This window comes from Salvia splendens, chromosome 15 (genome assembly GCF_004379255.2).
Source record: "Salvia splendens isolate huo1 chromosome 15, SspV2, whole genome shotgun sequence".
NCBI classification, from domain to species: Eukaryota; Viridiplantae; Streptophyta; class Magnoliopsida; order Lamiales; family Lamiaceae; genus Salvia; species Salvia splendens.
In genome coordinates, this window is record NC_056046.1 from 15,135,779 (window position 1) to 15,156,733 (window position 20,955).

The window sequence follows — 20,955 nt, forward strand, 5'->3', positions numbered from 1 at the left end:
CACTCCTACATCATAACAATGTCCGGCCAAGGCGATGACCCCCCGCCCTCCCACGGTTGGAACCCCGAATGGTTCGGTTAACAACCGTTTCCTAGTCCGGAAACGGAATATTCGGCCCATCCTCAAACCCAAAGTTCGGGCGTTCCGGGTGGCTACCGGCCATACCCAATCGATGACCAAGGTGCCCCCGAAGGGCGATACGGGTGGACACCGGAGCCTAGGCCGACCGCCCCTCCCAAACTCCGACTCCTCCTACTCGCGGTGTCCGCACACCGTACACTCCGGCGGAGATGGATAAATTGTTTACGGCACACTTGGAAATCTCCGAAGATCCGGTGGTTGGCACGAACCAATCCGGCGATCACTTTTGGTGGCGCATCGCTCGCCGGTACAATGAAAATCGGTCACCGGGAACGGTCGAGCGCAACAAGAGTATGGTGCGCAACGCCATCTTCCGAGCCAACGATGAAATTGGCAAGATGGCTATTTCCTCCAGGAAAAGAGGAATGCCGGGAGCGGCCGGAGCGAGGTCGACATCATCACTGCCACGATGAGCACCTACCAATCCATGAACTACAAGTCGTTCAAGTACATCAACGTTTGGAAGGAGATGCGGACGCACCCGAAGTATATGGGAGGCGTAACATCCTCCTCTAGCGGCTCCTCCAAACGGTCAAGGTGGGTATCCCTATCCGACACCGGCTCCGAAGAAGTGGCTAGCCAACTCACCGGAGCTAACTTGGGTAGCCCCGACGCCGGCCCGAGCGGTTCCCAACGCCGACCGCAAGGAAGGAAGAAGGCGGTGGCCAACCGCCGTCGAGCCGCGGCTGCAACCGCCGATGCTCCAGTTCCTGCTCCCGTTCCCATTCCATATGCGCCACCTCCACCCCCACCAACTCGTTGTGGCAGCTTTTGGCCCAACTCAATATGGCCGATAGTTCCACTATGACCCCCTCGCAACTTCGATCGCACGAGGCCATGATATTGGGCCTCCAAAGACAATTGGGGGTTGTCACGACCGCCCATACAAGGGGTACCACAAACGCGGCGATCGTGACCGACATGCATGGATTACAATTTAAAAAGAACAACTTAATTGATTTGAAGAAAGGAAAACAACTTAGTTTAAAGATTTTAAGGTTATATTTTTTTTTGAAAAGACATAAGATAAAATACTTTTAAAAAGACAAGGGAAAAATTGGACTTAAGAAATATAATAACTAAAAACTAAAGTAGAACAAGCACTTAACTTAAATTCGGAGAATACCATTTTCAAAAGACAACGTAGATGCACGTATAAATCCTAACACCACCATACATGTCCCAACACCAAAACGAAAAGCTTACGGTCTTAAGACATAAATTAAAACATAGCAGTGGATAAATAAGGTTCAAGGAGAGTCAAGGATCACGCCTATGTATGACGACACAACGTATCCTAAGGTCTCTAGCCAGCTCAACATCCACCGCAACATCCCGCTCAACCTGCAAAATTTTTAAAAGAAATTGCAGGGCTGAGTACTTGTTGTACTCAATGGGCTCATGCCGAAAACATTTATCAAGTTATGTCATCCATACCAGTGATCTCGAGTTTTATACACAGTAAAGAAAAAAAATCACGAGAACACAAAAATGTTTCATAGACTGGCCAGTCAAATAATCTCCCCACTTTTCACATCAATCCAACAGTCACAACCACAGTGCGACGAAAGTGTGGCCACACTATTCGCCCACGAGACCGGCCGACTTGCAAGGACGGCTCACGATCCCACCAGTGTACACAGCCCGATAGGGTTTACGGCCCTACTCGGACCCGAATTCGTTTCACAAAACAGCCATATAGCCTAACGGAGTAAACTCATACGAACTAGGCATCAGGCACACAATCTCATAACAAAAACAGTCCATGGCATGACATAACAGTTAAACCACCCTTGTATCTCCACATAATATTTTTCGGAAAAATAAAGAGGTTTGAAAGGAAAACCCACCTCGTTCTCTTAGCAAAATCACAACCCAACCTAGAAACTCTCGATCCTCGAGTTCACGAAAACACAACACCCTTGTCAACGACAGCACAAGTCAGTCTCACACAACAACATATCACTATGCATGTCCTATCGTTTCTCTCTCATCGTTCTCCTCAGTCCCAAAACCCAACATGCATCACAAGGGTATAAAACACACGTAACACCTTTCAACTTATCGCAAGTGATTTCAACAATTAAACACGTTCCTTGCACATACATGCATCAAATAACACTTTTAAACTTGAAACTAAGTGTCATTTAATCAAGGCAGAAAACTGGCAGAATTGCGCGATCGTTTTGTAAAAATCACTTTAAATTCACCCGACCTCAAAACATGCTAAATTTTGGTCACGATACAGAGGACACATTCAAGTTCATCCATGAAAATTTTCATATCGAAATCACGTCATTTAGTCAGTCATATCACATATTGAACTCTCTGGTCGGAACATACAATTTCTGACAGTATTGCGCAGTTCATTTGAAAAATTCACCATAAATTCATACGATGCCCAAAAAGGCTGAAAATTTAAAAAAACACAGAAGACACTTCAAATTTTTATATAGTTCAAGAATTACATCAATCGGAGTTCATTTGGTCAGTCAAACAGAAAATGAAACATTCATGGCGAGAACTCACGTTTCTGGAAGATTTGCGCAGTCGACTTCAAATATTTATTAAAAATTCATTTTTCGATAAAACAGGCTGAAATTCACACGAGACACAGAAAACATTTTGAAGTTTACTCAGTAAAAATTTCGTAGCAAAATTCATTCGTTTGATGGGTCGAATACAGATCATAAGTCACTGGTCGAGCATCACAGAATTCTGGTTCAAATTCGAAAATAGGGTTTTTAAATTTCCACAACGAAAACACCGATTCTTCATGCTCGAAAACACATCATCATGCTTACACATTACTCATACACATATTTGCATACAAACTCATATCATCACCACATATTTCGATCCAACACACATGATTTCAACCAACAAATGCAAAAATCAAACAAGTTCTTACGACACACGATTTTTCCCCCGTTAAAACTTGCGATCTATCAACCTACACTCTCTACATGCATGTAGGACCCAAAACATGGTTCAAAAACGGAAGAGGAGGAGAAGTGTGCGATTATACCTTCCTTTTGACAAAACGAAAACGGTAGAAACGTGGAATGGAGCGATTCGTCGGAGTTTCTCGAAGATAACTTCAACGGAGGCAAGATCAAAGCTTGAACGGAAGGTTTTTGGAGAGGGGAGAGTGATGGAGGAGACAAACCGTGTGGGAGTGAGGGAGAAAGTAGTGGACGATATTTTTGGGGAATGGGGGCTAGGGTTGATGTTATTAATATTTATAGTGTAGGTTAAAATAATCCACACCTCATGAATTAATTAAATTGTGGGAGATAAAAAAAATAAAATTCCCACAATTAAGTATAGAAGTAGGCGTGTGGTTTGAATGGTGGGGAAGTCAAAATTTGTTAATTTAATTACAAGGAGATATAGCAATATTTACTTGGAGAGAATATTCACAAATTAGGAATTTAAAGGTGAATATTCCATAAACAAGGGAACAAAATAAATTAAATCTCCAAGTAGGAATTAATATGGTGGGGGCCAAAAATTTCAAGAGGAAATTTGTACAAGGAAATTATTTAAATCCTCAATTAAATAGAATAGGATTTAAATTAGGTAATTTCTTTATGGAAAAAGGCTCCCATAAAAAGGCAATAATTAATTAAATTCCCACAAAGGAAATAATGCATAGGGGCGTGTGATATGGAGGAACAATAAAAGAAAAAAAAATATTCACATCCCCAATTAATTAGACATAGGAATTTATTTGAATAAAAAGGGATCCCACAAATTAGGAAACAATTAAAATATTCTCCAATTTTATTGGAGGGGGCCGAAAATGCTAGGCTAAATAGCCAAGGAAAAATATCCCAACTCTCTATTTATTTTGGGTGAAGAAATACATTATCACATGATTTAATTGGATTAAATTCAAAGGAAAGGAGTCAATAAAGCACCAATTAAATCAAAAGGAAATTAATTCTTTCTCCTATAGGAAATTTTCGAAAACTCCCAAGGAAAAATAAAATGGAGTTCGAATTTCATGTAGTACAACTTAGGGGTCATTTGGTTTGGATTTAATTTGGATAAGTATCCCAAAATAATTAATTAAATCCACAAGAAGAAGTATTATTTCAATAATTAGGAAGGGCCGAATATTTCAATGAATCGACTCGAGAAAGGGTAAATGCATGATCCTATTAATTATTTCCCCACATTGGAATAACATAAATCTCAAGCTCGTCATTCCACAATAACCACGTCAATTTATTTCATACAAAGCACTTAATCACATAGAATCAAACGTTTCAGAATTCCCCAAAATTCCAATTACATAAAAAGAAGTCACAAAAGTTTGGGATGTTACAGGGGTAGTGCCGCCGGATGAGTAGTCGTCCACAAGGTAATTTTAGCTTTTAATTATGTAATTTTTAATTTTTAGGAGTTTAATTATGTAATTTTTAATTTTTAGTATTTTAATTATGTAATTTTTAATTTTTAGGATTTTAATTATGTCTTTTTAATTTTATTTGTAATTTGTAATATTTATTGTGGTTTTTTAATGAATTTTAATATTATGGAAATGTTTTTGTTTAATTGAATTTTAAATTGAATTGTGCTCGTCCTTTCAGAAGAGCACAGTTGTGGGTGTTGTGCTCTTGCCAGAGAGCAGGCAGAAAAAGTGGGGTCGGGCCTACAACCGTGCTCGCTGGCAAGAGCACGGTTGTGGATGCTCTTAGTTTTACTGGCCCCAAAATTAGATGTTGTTTGATTTTAATTTATTAATTGTTTGTGTTACGGTACAAACAATTACTTAAAACAATCGCATTTGATTGTTTTAGTTATAAAGTAGTAATTAATTAAATAATGACTAAGATTTTGATGTCAATTATTCTAAAAGAACTAATTAAAGCATTAACTCGTTAAAGTGAGCTCTAATGTGTAGATTATTTTTATTTGGAATGTAGAGGTTATTTGTATACTTGAAATACATGCGAATAGTTAATCGGCCCAAAGGAAGATTGTTATTTGGCCGTGTTTCTTGTGTACTTTGTGGTATAATATGAGATTATCCTTAAGTCATTGTGGACACTAAGTCGACCCAAAGGAAGACTTATTGTTTGACAGGAAATGATTATCTATATTTGATTACTACGTATTAAGATGTCACTTGCGAGTTATTATTTTATCTAAAGATGAAATTTTAATGCTATACCGACATCTTGAAATGAGAATTGTCATTATTTAATTTATTTACTTACTATTTACGTGAGCTAATTATTGTCCTACTGTTACATTTGTTCTTTGCTAGCTCAAGAATCTGCTATTGGTTTTCTAAATTCCATTCATGTGCTAAAAGACAATACCTATGCATCATGGAGAAGCAAGGTATTGATTGGTTTGGGATTGCAAATTTAGACTATACACTTCGGATGGAGCAACCCGCCCCTCTTACTGATGAAAGTTCCGATGAGGATAAACGGAATTTTGAGAGGTGGGAACACTCCAATCGCATGAGTCTTATGATTATGCAACATGCCATCCCTGAAAACTTTCGCCGTACTGTCCCGAAAGAAGCAACTGCTAAGGATTTCCTCGAGACCATTGATATGAATTTCGCAAGCAATGAAAAGGCCGAAACGGCATTGATGCACAAACTTGTGACTATGAGGTATAATGGCCGAGGGGAAATTCGGCGCACATTATGGAAATGTCAAACACTGCTTCAAAGCTTACGACTCTTAATTTGACGATCAGTGATGATCAACTAGTGCATTTGGTTATGATATCTCTTCCTCATTAATTTGATCACTTCAAAGTTAGTTACAATACTGTGAATGATAAATGGTCATTGAATGAGTTGATTTCTGATTGTGTTCAAGAGGAAGAGAGGTTGAAGCAAAGTAAGACATGAAGTGTTCACTTAGCAACAAGCTATAGGGGTAAACGAGGAAGGGGCAAGGGAAAGAGGGTTCTTTCCGAGTTCGCTAAGGGGAAGAGGATTCTTCCCGATTCCTCTAGAAATGTTGCAGGTCCATCTGCAAAACAGTTTAAGAAGGAAACATCAGGTTCAGTTTGCTTCTTTTGCAAGAAAGATGGACACAAGAAGAATGATTGTGAAGAATATCACGCTTTGCGCGTGAAGAAGGGTACATGTTTCACTTATGTTTGTTCAGAAGTTAATTTAGCTTCTGTACTTGGACATACTTGGTGGTTAGATTCTGGTGTTACTTTTCACATACGTGTGTCCATGCAGGGTTGCCTCCAGTACCGAAAGTCCATTGATGCTGAAAGGTTCATCTATGTGGGCGATGGCAAACAAGTTGAAGTGGAGGCAATAGACACATTTAGATTATTACTAAAAACTGGTTATTATTTGGATTTAGAACAGACATTTGTTGTACCGTCGTTAGGACGAAATTTAATTTCTATTTCTGTATTGGACAAATTCGGTTATACTTGTTCATTTAGAAATAGTAAATTTAGTCTTTATCTAAATTCAACTTTGGTTAGCACCGGTTCTCTTTCTTATGGTGATAATCTTTATTTGCTTAATACCATTACTTCATTTAATGAAGCCCTGCATGTGAACTCACAAGGTACAAAGCGTAAATTAATGAGTGAGAATTCTGCTACAATTTGGCACAAATGTTTAGGTCATTTCTCCAAATGGAGAATAGAAAGACTTGTATCAGATGGAATTCTTACCATTCCCAATATGGCAGACTTTCAAGTCTGTGTTGAGTGCATTAAGGGGAAACAAACAAATATTAGGAGATTTGAAGCCAATCGGACTACAGACGTCTTAGAACTTATCCATACAAATATCCGTGGACCGTTCCCTACTGCTTCTTGGAATGGTCAACGATATTTTATTACGTTCATAGACGATTATTCCAGATATGGTTATTTATATCTAATAAGTGAAAATCTCAAGCACTGGATACGTGCAAGAGTTATAAGGCCGAGGTTGAAAATCAACTTGGCAAAAGAATTAAGAACGTCAGATATGACCGTGGTGGAGAATACTATGGTAGATATGATGTCTCAGGTGAACAACGTCCAGGACCCTTTGCCAGATTTCTTGAGGAATATGGAATCGTTCCCCAGTACACAATGCCCAGTAGTCCTACCATGAATGGTGTTGCTGAAAGATGAAATAAAACCCTCAAGGATATGGTTAGAAGCATGATTAGTCATTCTACTTTGCCATAATCCCTTTGGGGAGAGGCACTTAAGACCGCAACATACATCCTAAACCGTGTACCTACTAAAGCAACTGTCGTAACCCCTTATGAATTATGGACGGGCAAAAAGCCCAGCTTAGGTCATTTACATGTTTGGGTTGTAAAGCAGAAGCTCGGCCTTATAGGCCACACGAGCATAAATTAGACTCTAAAACGATAAGTTGTTACTTTGTAGGTTATCCTGAGCGGTCAAGGGGTTTCAAGTTCTATGATCCCACAACTAGATCATTTTTCGAGACGAATAATACAAGGTTCTTTAAGGAAGTTGAGTTTGGGGGGAAGATGGTATGAAGAATGTTGTCTTTGAAGAGGAAGTAATTTCACTTCCCTTCATTCCAGAACAAGACGACACTCTTGTAATTCATGTTCCGCCTCCCGAACAACAACATGAAGAACAACCTCAACCTCATCAAGAACATGACGAAGTAGTGCCACTAGGAAGATCCACTAGAGTGAGGAGACCTGCAATATTTACACATGAATTTATTGTATATCTCCAAGAGCATGAGGTAGACATTGGAGTGATGGAAGATACCCAATCACTTTCCGTCAAGCCATTGAAAGCTCTAATGCTAAAAAAGTGGATCGATGTCATGATTGAAGAGATTAAATCTATGCAAAGCAATGACGTTTGGGATCTTGTCCCATTGCCTGAAGGTGCAAAACCCATTGGTTGCAAGTGGATTTTTAAGACCAAACGGGATTCGCAAGGCAATGTGGAAAGATTTAAGGCTCGACTTGTAGCAAAAGGCTTTACTCAAAAAGAAGACATCAATTTTACTGAGTCTTTCTCTCCACTTTCAAAGAAAGACTCATTCCGAATAATCATGGCACTAGTGGCTCATTTTAATTTAGAGCTACATCAGATGGATGTAAAGACAACGTTTCTTAATGGCGACATTACAGAAACGATTTATATGGTGCAACCTGAAAACTTTGTGTCTGGTGACCCAAAAAAGATGGTATGCAAACTTAAGAAATCTATCTATGGTCTTAAACAAGCGTCTCGTCAGTGGTATGTAAAATTTCATCAAATTGTCGTCTCATTTGGTTTTGAGACAAATCCAGTTGATGAATGCATATACTATAAGTTTAGTGGGAGCAAATTCATTTTCCTGGTTCTATATGTCGACAATATTCTACTTGCTTGCAATGATGTAGATTTATTATATGACACCAAGAAATTTCTTTCAATAAAATTCGAAATGAAAGACCTTGGTGATGCTTCTTTTGTATTAGGGATCCAAATACATCGAGATCGTTCCTTAGGTGTACTTGGATTATCACAAAAGAGCTACATCGATAAAGTATTGGCAAGATTTGATATGAAGGATTGTAGACCAGGAGATACCTCTGTGGCTAAAGGTGATAAATTCAGTTTAAATCAATGCCCCAAAAATGAGCTTGCAAGAAAGGAAATGGAATTACTTCCCTATACATCGACTGTGGGAAGTCTTATGTATGCACAAGTATGCACGCTTCCGGATATTGCGTTCATAGTAGGCATGCTAGGCAGATATTTGAGTTATCCCGGTATGGATCATTGGAAAGCAGTCAAACGTGTTTTGCGGTATCTGTACAGAACAAATGATTATATGCTCACTTATAGGAAATTGGATCAGCTTGAGATCATTGGGTATTCTGATTCGGATTTCGCGGGATGCCAAGACAGTCTTAGATCCACGTCAGGTTATGTTTTCATGCTAGCCGGAGGGGCTATATCCTCGAAAAGTGTTAAACAAACATTGATAGCCACCTCTACAATGGAAGCAGAATTCATAGCTTGTTTTGAGGCATCACAGCAAGGAGTATGGCTGCGAAACTTTATTGAAGGACTACAAATTATGGATAGTATTGAAAGACCACTCAAGTTATATTGTGACAATAAGTCCGCAGTCATGTACTCCAACAACAACAGGAGCTCGTCGAAGTCTAAACACATTGATATCAAGTTATTGCTGTTAAGGATAGAATTCAGAGTAAACAATTGCAAATTGAACACTTAGATTTGACTTCCATGCTTGCGGATCCTTTTACTAAAGGTTTACCGCCTTCGGTCTTTCATGAGCATGTATTTCACATGGGTGTTCGACCTTGTGATACTTTGGTTCAGTTATGTTCCTCTATGTAATAATATTGAATTTCAATTATATTAAGTACACATTTTAGTTACTTTGGTTTTAGTTACTTCGAATTATGCTTTGGTATTTTCTGATCTCACTATAGTTTCAGATGACCAGTTGAAAATAGACATGCAAAAGATCACATAGCATGTAATTTTCATGCTGCACACTCATATTTTGATATGTGTTGCTGGATGTGTTGATATTTGTGATAACTGATGAGTTTAGTCATGCATACGTGTTGTGACTTAAACTTCTTTGGTTCTATATTAACATGTTTAGTAGACCGGATCGGTAACATGATTAATAAATAGTAAGCTCACAACTTTAGTAATGTACAATCATTTGGTGACTTTTATGTTGGCCCAAGAAGGAGATTGTTGGAACATTTTAATATGGTCCAACATAATAGTCTAAAGATTGTATAATATTTATGACTATTTATTGATTGACCCGATTACGTGATCTACTAAGGTTATATAACTTGTAGGGTCAAACGATTATCTATAAAAGTATGATGACTATTGTGCAGATACTACTCTGGATAACTTTAATTTTGTTATGGGTGAAATTAAAGTTATAATAAAGTTAGATATTTGTTTTCTAAATACATGATTATGTTCCCCAAGTGCAACACATAAATAGGTCAATAGATTCTCATTCTTATTAATCAGACGTATTACTACTTCATGCGTTGTCACTTGGAAGGCTAATTTCCATACTTCAGAATCAAGCCTCCGCTTTATGTTTATCAATCTTATTCAACATGTATGATTTATTTGATGAATTATGTGAATCATTAATTTGATTCCAACAATTGGTATCAGAGCCAATACATGTTGAAATGAATTGATAATTTGTTGATTTATAATTCTGTGTTGGATTCGGTTTATGAAAATTATGTATTCAAATTCTTGAAGAATTTTCGAACGAAATTTTTGAAGGCTGTTGAATTCATTCACAAGTTTTTTTTCAACTAATAGTTGATTGTTTATGTACGCACCGATATGTGATTGGTTTATGGATTAAGAATTCACATTTGAAAGCAGTTGAATTAGGGGTACAGTTTTCTTGATTTAATTCAAGTTTAAATCTCGTCAGAAACCTGTTCAATTAGGGTTACGGTTTTTCTTGATTTTGAACTCAAGTTTAAATCTCGTCGGATACCTGTTGAGTTAGGGTTACGATTTTCCCTGATTTTTAATTCCATGTTTAATCTCGTCAGGTACCCGTTGAAGTTGATGTAGGGATACGTTTTTTCTTGATTTTGATTTCAAGTTTAATCTCGTCAGGTACCTGGGTCGGGTTACGTTTCTTCTTCATATTGATTCGAGTTTTAATCTTGTTGAATAGAGAGCGATGTCGGATCAGAAACGGCCGCGACTTGGCTTCGGCGGTACAGTAGTCCATTGCTATGGCCCTAACTCCTTTAAATTGCTAAGGTTTGTTTGTTGAAGCTCAATTTCATAGGCAACTCACTTACTTTCTAACTTATCCAACATTTTCACAGTTTACCTGCACCTAAACCTGGGCAAGTTATGGGCCTTGTGGGAAGTAATGGCATTGGAAAATCTACTGCCCTTCGACTTTTGTCTGGGGTGTTGAAACCTAACTTGGGACGCTTTGATGTAACTTCTTTACCTATTCAAATTTTCCTTTGGAGTTCAACCTAAAATGTTCCTTGACTTTTTCATCCCTCTATATATTTTTTGGCAGAATCCTCCCGACTGGCAAGAAATTTTGGATCATTTTAAAGGAACTAAGCTGAAAAATTACTTCACCCGTATTGTTGTGGATAATCTAAAGGTGCTAGCTCATGTTTCTTTCATAATTTTGCTTCTTAATTCTTATTCATTCTTGCAATTCTTATCATTATATTTTGTCTTGATTTCAGCTATAGATTGCATGGCTTTGATATCACATTCCTTCGATATAACTGTTATACAAGCAATACATATTGCTGAGATTCTTCTGATTGTTGGATGTTTAGATCATGCCAACTCCTATAGTTGAGTTTAATATCATATTCAAGTTTAACATCTCTAAATTCTTTTTATTGGTGTTAAAAGATTTGGTCTAGATATCATAAGCTTGTACTATTTGAAATTATATATTCACCTACTACATAATTAATAAATGCGATAATAGCCCGACCACCTGCTACTTACTTAATCTGTCCTATTCTATTTTTTTTGTCAACAATTGTTATTTCCATGACTTCATGTTACATCTCTTTGTGATGCATTTATTCTCAGGTAATCTCTAAGCCTCAGTGCATCTACAATCTCAATAGAGATTATTATATAGCCACGGTTGGGCAAATTCTATCTCGGGCAGATGCGAGAGAGATGAATCAACAACTAGCTGTTGACCTTGGATTGATTCATATTATGGACCGTGAGTTGGGATTTTTATCTACTGGAGAACTTCAGAGGGTTGCAATAACACATGCTGCTCTATGTAATGCAGATATCTATTTGTTTGATGAGCCGTCAACTTGTCTTGATATTAAACAAAGATTAAAAGCTGCCCAATTTATCAGATCCTTGGTTCGACCGAATAAGTCAGTGATGTTCATTTTTTCTGTTGACTTTCCAAGTACGAAAAATTACACGTTATTTGTGACTTAATCACCTTTGTTTTCAGCTATGTGGTTGTGGTAGAGCATGACCTTATTGTGCTTGAATATTTGTCGGACATCATATGCTGCTGTTTTGGGAATCCTGGTATAAATGGGGCAGTTACTCTTCCATACTCTTTCAAAGAAGGAATTGATATTTTCCTTACTGGATTTGTGCCCGAAAAGTATAGGTTTAGACATGAATCTCTTAAATTTAAGGCAAGTCTTATTTAATTGCTGCTAACATGTAGGATTTGGGCAACTGAGATGCTAATTCCATAAAATGTCGCAGGCTGAAGAGATTCGACGTGTAAGTGGTGAGCAAGTTGAAACAGGTGCAAGGCACAAGTATCCAAGCGTGACAGTCACTCACGGAAAAAGATTCAGGCTCAAGGTCATGGAGGGTGAATTCAGTGATTCGGGAATTATTGTGCTGCTTGAAAAAAAAGTTCCATAGTGGTTAACCAAAAACCCATTTTTTTTGGTATTGTAGCACCTGGATATGATCACAATCAGAAGGGACCCCACAAATTCGCTGCCTAGAATCGTCGACAAGATTGAGTCGATTGAGGATCAGGATCAAAAGTCCGCTGGATCTCACTATTATATGGATGACTAACGTGCAGCGATATGCTTCCCGGCTACCACATTTTCTAGCACCTGGATGTCAATAGAATGGTGCTGGGCATGCATGCATGTTTGGTTAAATGGTTTGTAGTTAATATTCGAATGCTTTTAAGTTAGTGTTAACAGAGTAGTGTGCATGTTTGGTAGAATGATTATTTAGTAGTTAATATTCAACTGCTTTAGTAGTATTATACTCCTACTAATATTGCATGTGTGTTTTGGAGAAGTTATTTTCTCGATTCCAAACACTGCACAAGCTTATTATAAATGGCACAAGATGATAATAGTGCACTTTGACACATCCTATTCATAGCGCTTCATTTTTCCTAGTGGATTCCTTCTCTCCACACACTCGCAAATCTTTCATAAACAGGCATTGCTATTTCCCAGTACATTTAAGCTCAATCTTTTACTACTCCTTAAATGATACGATTAAAATGCACATCAACTCTCAGAAACAAGACAAAGGAAAAAAAGAAGAAACAAAACCATGATTGGAGAACATTGTATTTTGTGATGATTTATGAGTAATTACTTTTTTTGTTTAATTCGTTATCGTGAGATATTTTTAACTCCTATAATTTGACATTGGTAAATATTATATTTTGTGATAATTGTTTTATGTTTATTGTGTTTCCATATTAGTTTGTATTTATTATATATATTTTTTGCTTATAATTTTATTATAATGATATCAAATTTCACTTAGTTAATTTATATCCAAATGTTTAATAATTGGCAACTTTTTTTTTGTGTGTTTAACAAACAAAGGTGCTACGGAGCCAGTGATGGTCACTACTGAGGACACAAATTTGGACCTCAATTGAGATATGTTTCTCCACTTGATGAGAAAACTCATTTGCCGAGCTTTCATTCCCCAAATCTTATAGAAAATGGACACACTGGCTATGGACTCCAAGAAGAAACACTTTTGAGTTCGTCTTGAACTTAAAATGAGGATTACACTAAGTTTTCCGGTTCAAACAAAGATAAATGTATTGCTTTTCGCTTTTACAACTGCTCAAATCAAACATTGCTGGGCTTCAATCTATTGCCTTGCTACGAATATTTCCTTCGTGTTGTGCAGGAGGTGTCACTGAAGATCCGTTCAGAATTTTTTTTTTGTTGTCACGGGTTTGGTTTTCTTATCATCTTGGGGAGGTTTCAAGTGTGGCATCCTTGTGTAGGATGTTGACGATGAGCGAAAGACAATCCGAGTTCGTTAAATTCCATATTTAACGATGGGCTTTGTTTTGTTAGACATGATATGGAGTAATTGTGGTTTTGGGATTTTCATTTTCTCTCTTATCGTCATTCTGCTTGCATTCTATAATGGTAATAATAACCTTCCAATAAAGATCAGAATGACGTTTTGGTAATTAAAAAAATATGTTGGCATTAAAAATGAAGTTAATTCTATGGAAGACAGTAACAAGGGGTACAGTGATCCTGGTGAGTATTTTAGGTACCTATATTCTATGCAACACAAGCACTCAAGTTTACTTAATTATCCCTAATAATACAATGTTACTGCAAGAATACAACTAAAGTTATAGTAATACTTTGGGGTCGAACCACAAGGAGGCAAATATGATTGTTTAAAACTTTTAACCCACAAAAGTGTAACATAAAGATTTGATTCTTGGTTTTCAAAGACTATGTTTAACGTAAACAAACAACTAACCACAAATTCATTGACTTCACAAATGGAAAGCCATGTCACTCCAAGTTCTTCATCAGATTGAATCATGAATAATCTTACACCAACGTAAAAAAACATAAATATTGGGATTATTACAACAATCAAATCACATACACTAAACATGTATATAATGTGTAGTTCATAATTAGCTGAACACTTAACCTATGAACCAATCTTAAAATGAAATCCAAGTTGTTGCGGAAGTGCGGGATTATGATTCACTTAATATAATCTCCTACTCAATCCACTAGCGAATTATCTTCTGAACAAGTCAAATTAGCTAACACTCCAAACAATTAAACACTCTCAATCTATGTTTAACAGACAATAGAAAATGAATTAAACAACGCTGCATTAATGGCGAAAAACATAATGTATAAACAACAAGCACATGTGTCATAAAATATGGATTCAATGGTGTAGAATAACTCAAACAAGCCTAATTTACAACTTGTAATCATGCTCTCGTGGAGTGAGACAAAGATTGGGGTCAAATCGTCAGAATGTTGGCCGGAATTTCTTCCTCTCCTTTTTCCTATATTTTCCGTGTGTAAATTGCCCCATTTGAACAAGTTTTTCTCCCTTTTTAAACTGCTCAAAACGTCATTCTCAGCGACTCGCCGGGCGGGTTCTGGAAGGCGACTCGCTGAAATGGTTCTGAACTCTTTGAAATTTATGTTGGTTTCAGCGACTCGCCGAAACGGGTTGGCACTCCAAAATTGATTTCTGCCTTCTTCCTAGCTTCATTTTTACGCTTCATCCCACTTCCTACACAAGAAAAACATACTTTTTAACTCATAGTATTAACAATTCAAAACAATAGAAATAAAGAAAGAACATTTGATTCACGTCACGTACCCCTAAAAATAAAGGGACAAATTTACTCCAATTTTTGTCCGACCCTAACAATTTTAGTGGTACAAAGCTAGGAAGGTCTTCTTTTACTCTACTAGTCTACCCTATCCAGGTTGAATTCCTATGTCCACATTGGTTTTTATACATATTATGCACATTTCACACTTTTTCATTCGCTTTATTTTGCTTCAGTTCTATGGATATTTCATTTTTTTCTTTCAATTATCTTGAATGCATGTATCCTCAAATGCACATTTTACGATTCTCTTTTATAAGTTATGTAGTACATATTTTTAAAATTTTCTAATCCATTTGATTCATTCGTTTACTTTTCTATATATTTTTTTAATTCTCTAATGTATTTGAATATCTGTTAACGTATTTTATTTTAAATTTCTATTTTTTAATTTTTTTAAATTTTAATGCATTGTAATCTAACTATCTATACATACATATATAAAAGACGAGTTTTGGCCATATTTTGAATATTCATGAGTTTTGGGTTAAATTTTTAATATTTAGGAATTTTGGGTAATGAATTTTTTAATACTTTGGAAATAATATTGACTTTATTACTCAATGGGAATTGTTGAAACGTTCAACATTTTGCATCTAATTTAAATCATGACTTATTAATCATGTAACGGATTCCATGGCTTCCATGGCCACAATTGATGTAACCGCCAATGGTGTGGGAAAAAAATTAAATTTGCCTTAATTTGTAGACAAACATTAATATAAATAATCATTGATGCACAAATCTTGAACTTTCAGTCATAAACTGAATTAACTCTTCCAATTAACTCATTCAGTTACAAAATAATTTAATTTATTTTGATAACTAGCTGCAATAATGATTAACTATTATACAAAATTATTTGGTTTATTTTTATAAGGGATATTGTAATCACGATTTTATTTATATAGAACGGTGCTAAAAGAGTGAATGAATCAATATCATTTTTATTTAATTACTAACACTAATTATTTTTATTTTCCTCATAATTGATTTGTTTGTAGCGCTATTTAATAATAGCGCCGTTACAAATTGAGAAGTAATAGATACAATTCAAATCGATTGCTATAAATATATGTCATTTGCAAGCTTGCAACACATTCACCACCTTCTACTATTGTGTTATTGAATTTTTGTTTTATGCACTTTTTTGTATGATTATAATTATGTTACTAATATTTATTGTTTGTGATTTTACTGAAGAAAGAAAGTTGAAATCATGGAAATGAAATCCACCTTCCTCAGCTATCTATTATCTACTATGACGTCATCAATCAGTTGAAATCATGGAAGCATTCACATGGCAGAATTTTGTTTTGAAACAGATGAGTATTTTGTGAAATTTTATAGTCATGAACTCTTACGGGTTGCGAGTTTTATGGTGCAAACGCAAAAATTGTTAACGAAAGCAAATATTTCTCAGAATTGCAATATTAGGGTCTATAGTTGATTTTTGTTTGAAGTTCATACCTATAAATGGGGACAAAGTGTCTTGATGGAAAATGGTGTCATACATGAGCAGAGAAGATGAAGGTTATTGGAGATAGATGGAGGCTGGTGGGCGGTGGGGAATAGCTTCATGAATTGTATTGTTATTTGTGATATATAAACTTTATCTAATTTTATCTTTTATTTTTTCATTCACTTAATTGACATTTCAGTAGGTCGTGCAACGAATGGGATTGATACTAGTTCTCTTTTAATGCACATCTTTTCGCCATGATCATTAATCTAAGCAATTTCATTGAAGTAGTAATGTTAGAAAGTATGTATTCCCTGGGATGCTTGACTGCGTCGATTGCATGCATTGGCAATGGAAGAATTGTCATGTGGCGTGGAGGGGATCATACACGAGCGGCCACAAAGGCATCCACCCCACCGTTATACTCGATGCCGTTTCCGACTACCAGATATGGATTTGGCATGCGTTTTTCGGGGTCCCCGGATCGAACAACGACATCAACGTGCTCAACCAATCCGACCTCTTCAGCTAAGTTTTGAATGGTAAAGCGTCGGCCATCAACTTCACTGCTAACAACCGCCAGTATAAAACGGGGTACTATCTTGCCGACAACATCTATCCGAAGTGGCCAACCTTCGTGAAGACGTTCAACAGGCCTATAAACGAAAAACATGCTCTTTTTGCGCAGAAGCAAGAGGCTGCTCGCAAGGATGTAGGGAGAGCGTTCGTGGTTCTACAAGCTCGATTCCACATTATCAAATACCCGGCTCGTACGTGGTTTATGGAGAATATGGTCGACATCATGTATACGTGCATAATCTTGCACAACATGATTGTCGCCGACGAAGGACCTAATGCGGGAAATTGTTTCGACCCTGAAACCCCGGGAAGCTCTACCGCAAGTAGCCCGCCTCGCAGTGGAGTGCATCCTTCTTTGCAAGAGCGAATGTGTGTTCGGGCAAGGACACTGATTCTATCGCCCACGCCCAACTCTAGGAGGATCTAATGAAGCACATTTGGGCAAAATTTGGCAACCGTTAGACGATCACTGCATCACTTTCCATGATTATGCGGATTTCAATAAATTTTAATATTATGATTTCAATTATGTATTTTTCGTATTTTCGGATGTTGTAAATTTTGTGGTTTTTAATGATTTTATGAATTATTAGTATTAATTTAAAATTTCAATGAAATATTAATTGAATTTGTTGGAAATAAAAATAAAAAATGAAATTGAATGAATAGTTAAGGGATGAGATGGTTAAGAGATGGGGCTGCAGGTGTTGTCTCTTAGTTAAGAGATGTGGTAAAAAGTACAGTAGAACCCATAAATAATTAAAAGATGAGATGGTATTGAGACAGTGATATGGATGACCTAACTTACTTTTCCACAACTTCGATCACAATTGATCGTTTTGACGTTTACTACTATTCACTTTCCATTCTCTTTTGTTTTTTTTTCTTTTTTTACTTTTTATATAATTAAATTTAAGTTTCATAGTATTTTTATTTTCAATTAGTGAGATATGTTAATGACCATTATATTATAAGAGTATTAGAGCAATGCCTAAAGACTGAGATATATTTTTCATTTTTTTTGAAAAAAAGATGAATATAGTAGTATCTTCTTAAGAAAAAGTAGTAAACTTAAAGGGAATAAGGTAAATTAAAAAAAATACTCGTAATTAAACACTTTTTCTGAACATGAAAAAAGTGGTCTAACTATTGACAGAACACTGATCTAACTAAAGTTTTGAAATGTTTTAATTTGTCATCTTAGTTGTGCCAGTTGCTAGTCATGAAATTTGAGAACAACGCACTTCAGTTCAAATGTATTTCTGTATTAGTGATTCACTTTTTTATTAATGCATATTTCGTCATCTAATATTTGTTGCTCTCTACAGTCTACACGTTAATGGAGCATAAGCTGTGAGTCAATAAAATGTTGGAACTCAAATTTTGTGCCACTATGTTACTACTACCATTTATCTTGAACATATGATAAGACAAGATTTGTATATATTTTCATAAATATCAACATCCACTTGACAACCAACGAGATCAGATTCAAGAAACAACTCCCTTTAATTTAAAAAAAGCAAGAAAACATCTGATCTAACAATAACACAATCGCCATAGCAAATCTTGAATCAAATCCTGGTTGAACAAGCAGATTAAACAAGATTTGTATATATTTTCATGGCCAACTTTCTTCTTGATCTCAGACAAAGCCCTCCTCGACTCATCCATAATCTCAGATTAAACCAAACCGACTTTAGCAAGCTATGATATGTACATATCTTATAGTAAAAAATAAAAAGTGCTATTGTGTGGGGTTCCTGGCCTTAAACCTACCACCAAAGTGACAAGTGCATGATTTTGTGCACACGTGGTACCTGGCCTCCTATTCTCTGTTGAATATCTATGCATATATCTATAGTTCAAAACTTTAAGAAGATGTCATTTTATACCTCGATTAATGTTAATTTTTCATAATTGAAGTATGATGTATTGCAAAATTATAAATATTAATACTTCCTCTGGATGTTATTTCATGAGTCAAATGCGGCCAATAAAGCAAGAGAGAGAAAAAATAGAGTGAAATAATGTTTCTATTTTAAAAATATACTCCCTCCGTCCCATTCAAGATGACTGTATTTCCTTTTTTGTTTGTCCCAATCAAGATGACCATTTTCCAATTTTTGAAATAACCCTCTTTCTCATTAAAATAATCTACCTTTTTCTTCTCTATTTTATTCCACCGAACAACACTTCCTAAAATCTTGTGTCACTCAAGAATAGAACATTAAAAAAAAACCACTTACAATGGGACGAAAGGAGTAACTAATATCATAGAATTAAGGCTTCACATATTGATATGATCACTAGTCGCTAGAATCGGCAACACCACAAAACTGATTTTTCTTTTTTGCATTAGATCGCCTATATGCTATCATCTTTCTACTTATGATTTTCATAAATCATTAACAAGGAGTTCTAATTTCTTCTAACTTCATAGAAAAATAGGAGGTTCAGAAAAAAGTTACGACATTGTTTTGCGCTTGATTGTACACATTTGTGTTAATGGCTAACTAGTTTGATTATATATCTTTGTTAATGTCCAACTAATAGTTCTTTGACAAGTGTAATTATAAAAGAGTAATATTCCGCCTATAAATCATCTAAATCCATTCATACCTTTTAAATCTCATATTTTTGGGTCTTCCTCATTGATATATACGTAGAATCATTCATAAGTACATGTATAATAGCAAACATTATTCCCCAGGCATCAATAATTCTAATTAAACATCAAAATGTAAAAATTATCAGCTTGATGGCATTAGTTTGTAATTTCATGGCTCTTCTTTTCTGGTTACAAACCTATATAAAAAATCAAGATAAAGTGTTGTTACGACATTGAAATCTTCCAATTTTTTGTTCTAAAGTTTTTCTAAATTACTACAAAAAAAATATAAATTCTCAAACCCACCTAAAACCCTAAGAACAAAATCAGATCCTTTTTTCTAAGCGCCGACTCAAGCTTCAGAACCAATACTGTCATTCAATTCAAATCCCAAATCCTTAAACCCTTCTCCCCCATTATGGTTCCACCGCTAGATCGGGATCCTGATTTTGCAGCGCTTGATGATCTTTTTGCTCTCCCTTTCGTTAGGTTTTGGACGACCTTTTCCCTCCCAATCCTGCCTTGAAAGATTTGGATGACCTTTTCCCTCCCATTTTCAACAATGAAGTGTTGGTTGATGATGCACTTGTGGTGGTTCCACCCGTGGAGCAAGATGTAATTGATCTTGAACCAGACGAGGGTCCTCCTGAGCCCGAGCCTGTGCCTGAGCCTCAGCTTGAAAACTAGATTCTCCAGGCTGTCGATTTTGAGTTTGTGCTCGAGGCCGAGGATGTCGTCGAGGGCAAGCGCGAGGGTGTCGTCGAAGTTGCCGAGAAGGCGAGGGTGTCATCGAGGCAGCCAGAGAGGGAGAGAGCGGCGAGGCCTTGGGTGTAGTCGAGGCTGCTCGCGGCGAGTATGTTCCCGGTCTAGGTGGGAACAAACGCCGTCGCTTGGTTGATAGGTGTCTTAGGGCATCCACAGTGGGGTGGACGATAGTCCGCCCGATGCATCGGGCGGCCTATCGTCCGCCTCTGTAGGTATGCGGACGATGGCACATCCATCATC

The 20,955-nt window shown here is 36.5% G+C and overlaps 1 protein-coding gene across 1 annotated transcript; it reads left to right on the forward strand.

The window, feature by feature from the left end:
• The first annotated feature begins 10,792 nt into the window (after window positions 1-10,792).
• LOC121766742 (ABC transporter E family member 2-like) lies at window positions 10,793-20,637 on the forward strand. The gene is made up of 7 exons (XM_042162998.1): window positions 10,793-10,920; window positions 10,989-11,106; window positions 11,195-11,284; window positions 11,734-12,041; window positions 12,125-12,317; window positions 12,391-12,492; window positions 20,440-20,637. Exons 1-7 carry the CDS (start codon window positions 10,838-10,840, stop codon window positions 20,635-20,637), a joined length of 1,092 nt encoding a protein of 363 aa, XP_042018932.1. The 5' UTR covers window positions 10,793-10,837.
• The last annotated feature ends 318 nt before the right edge of the window (window positions 20,638-20,955 follow it).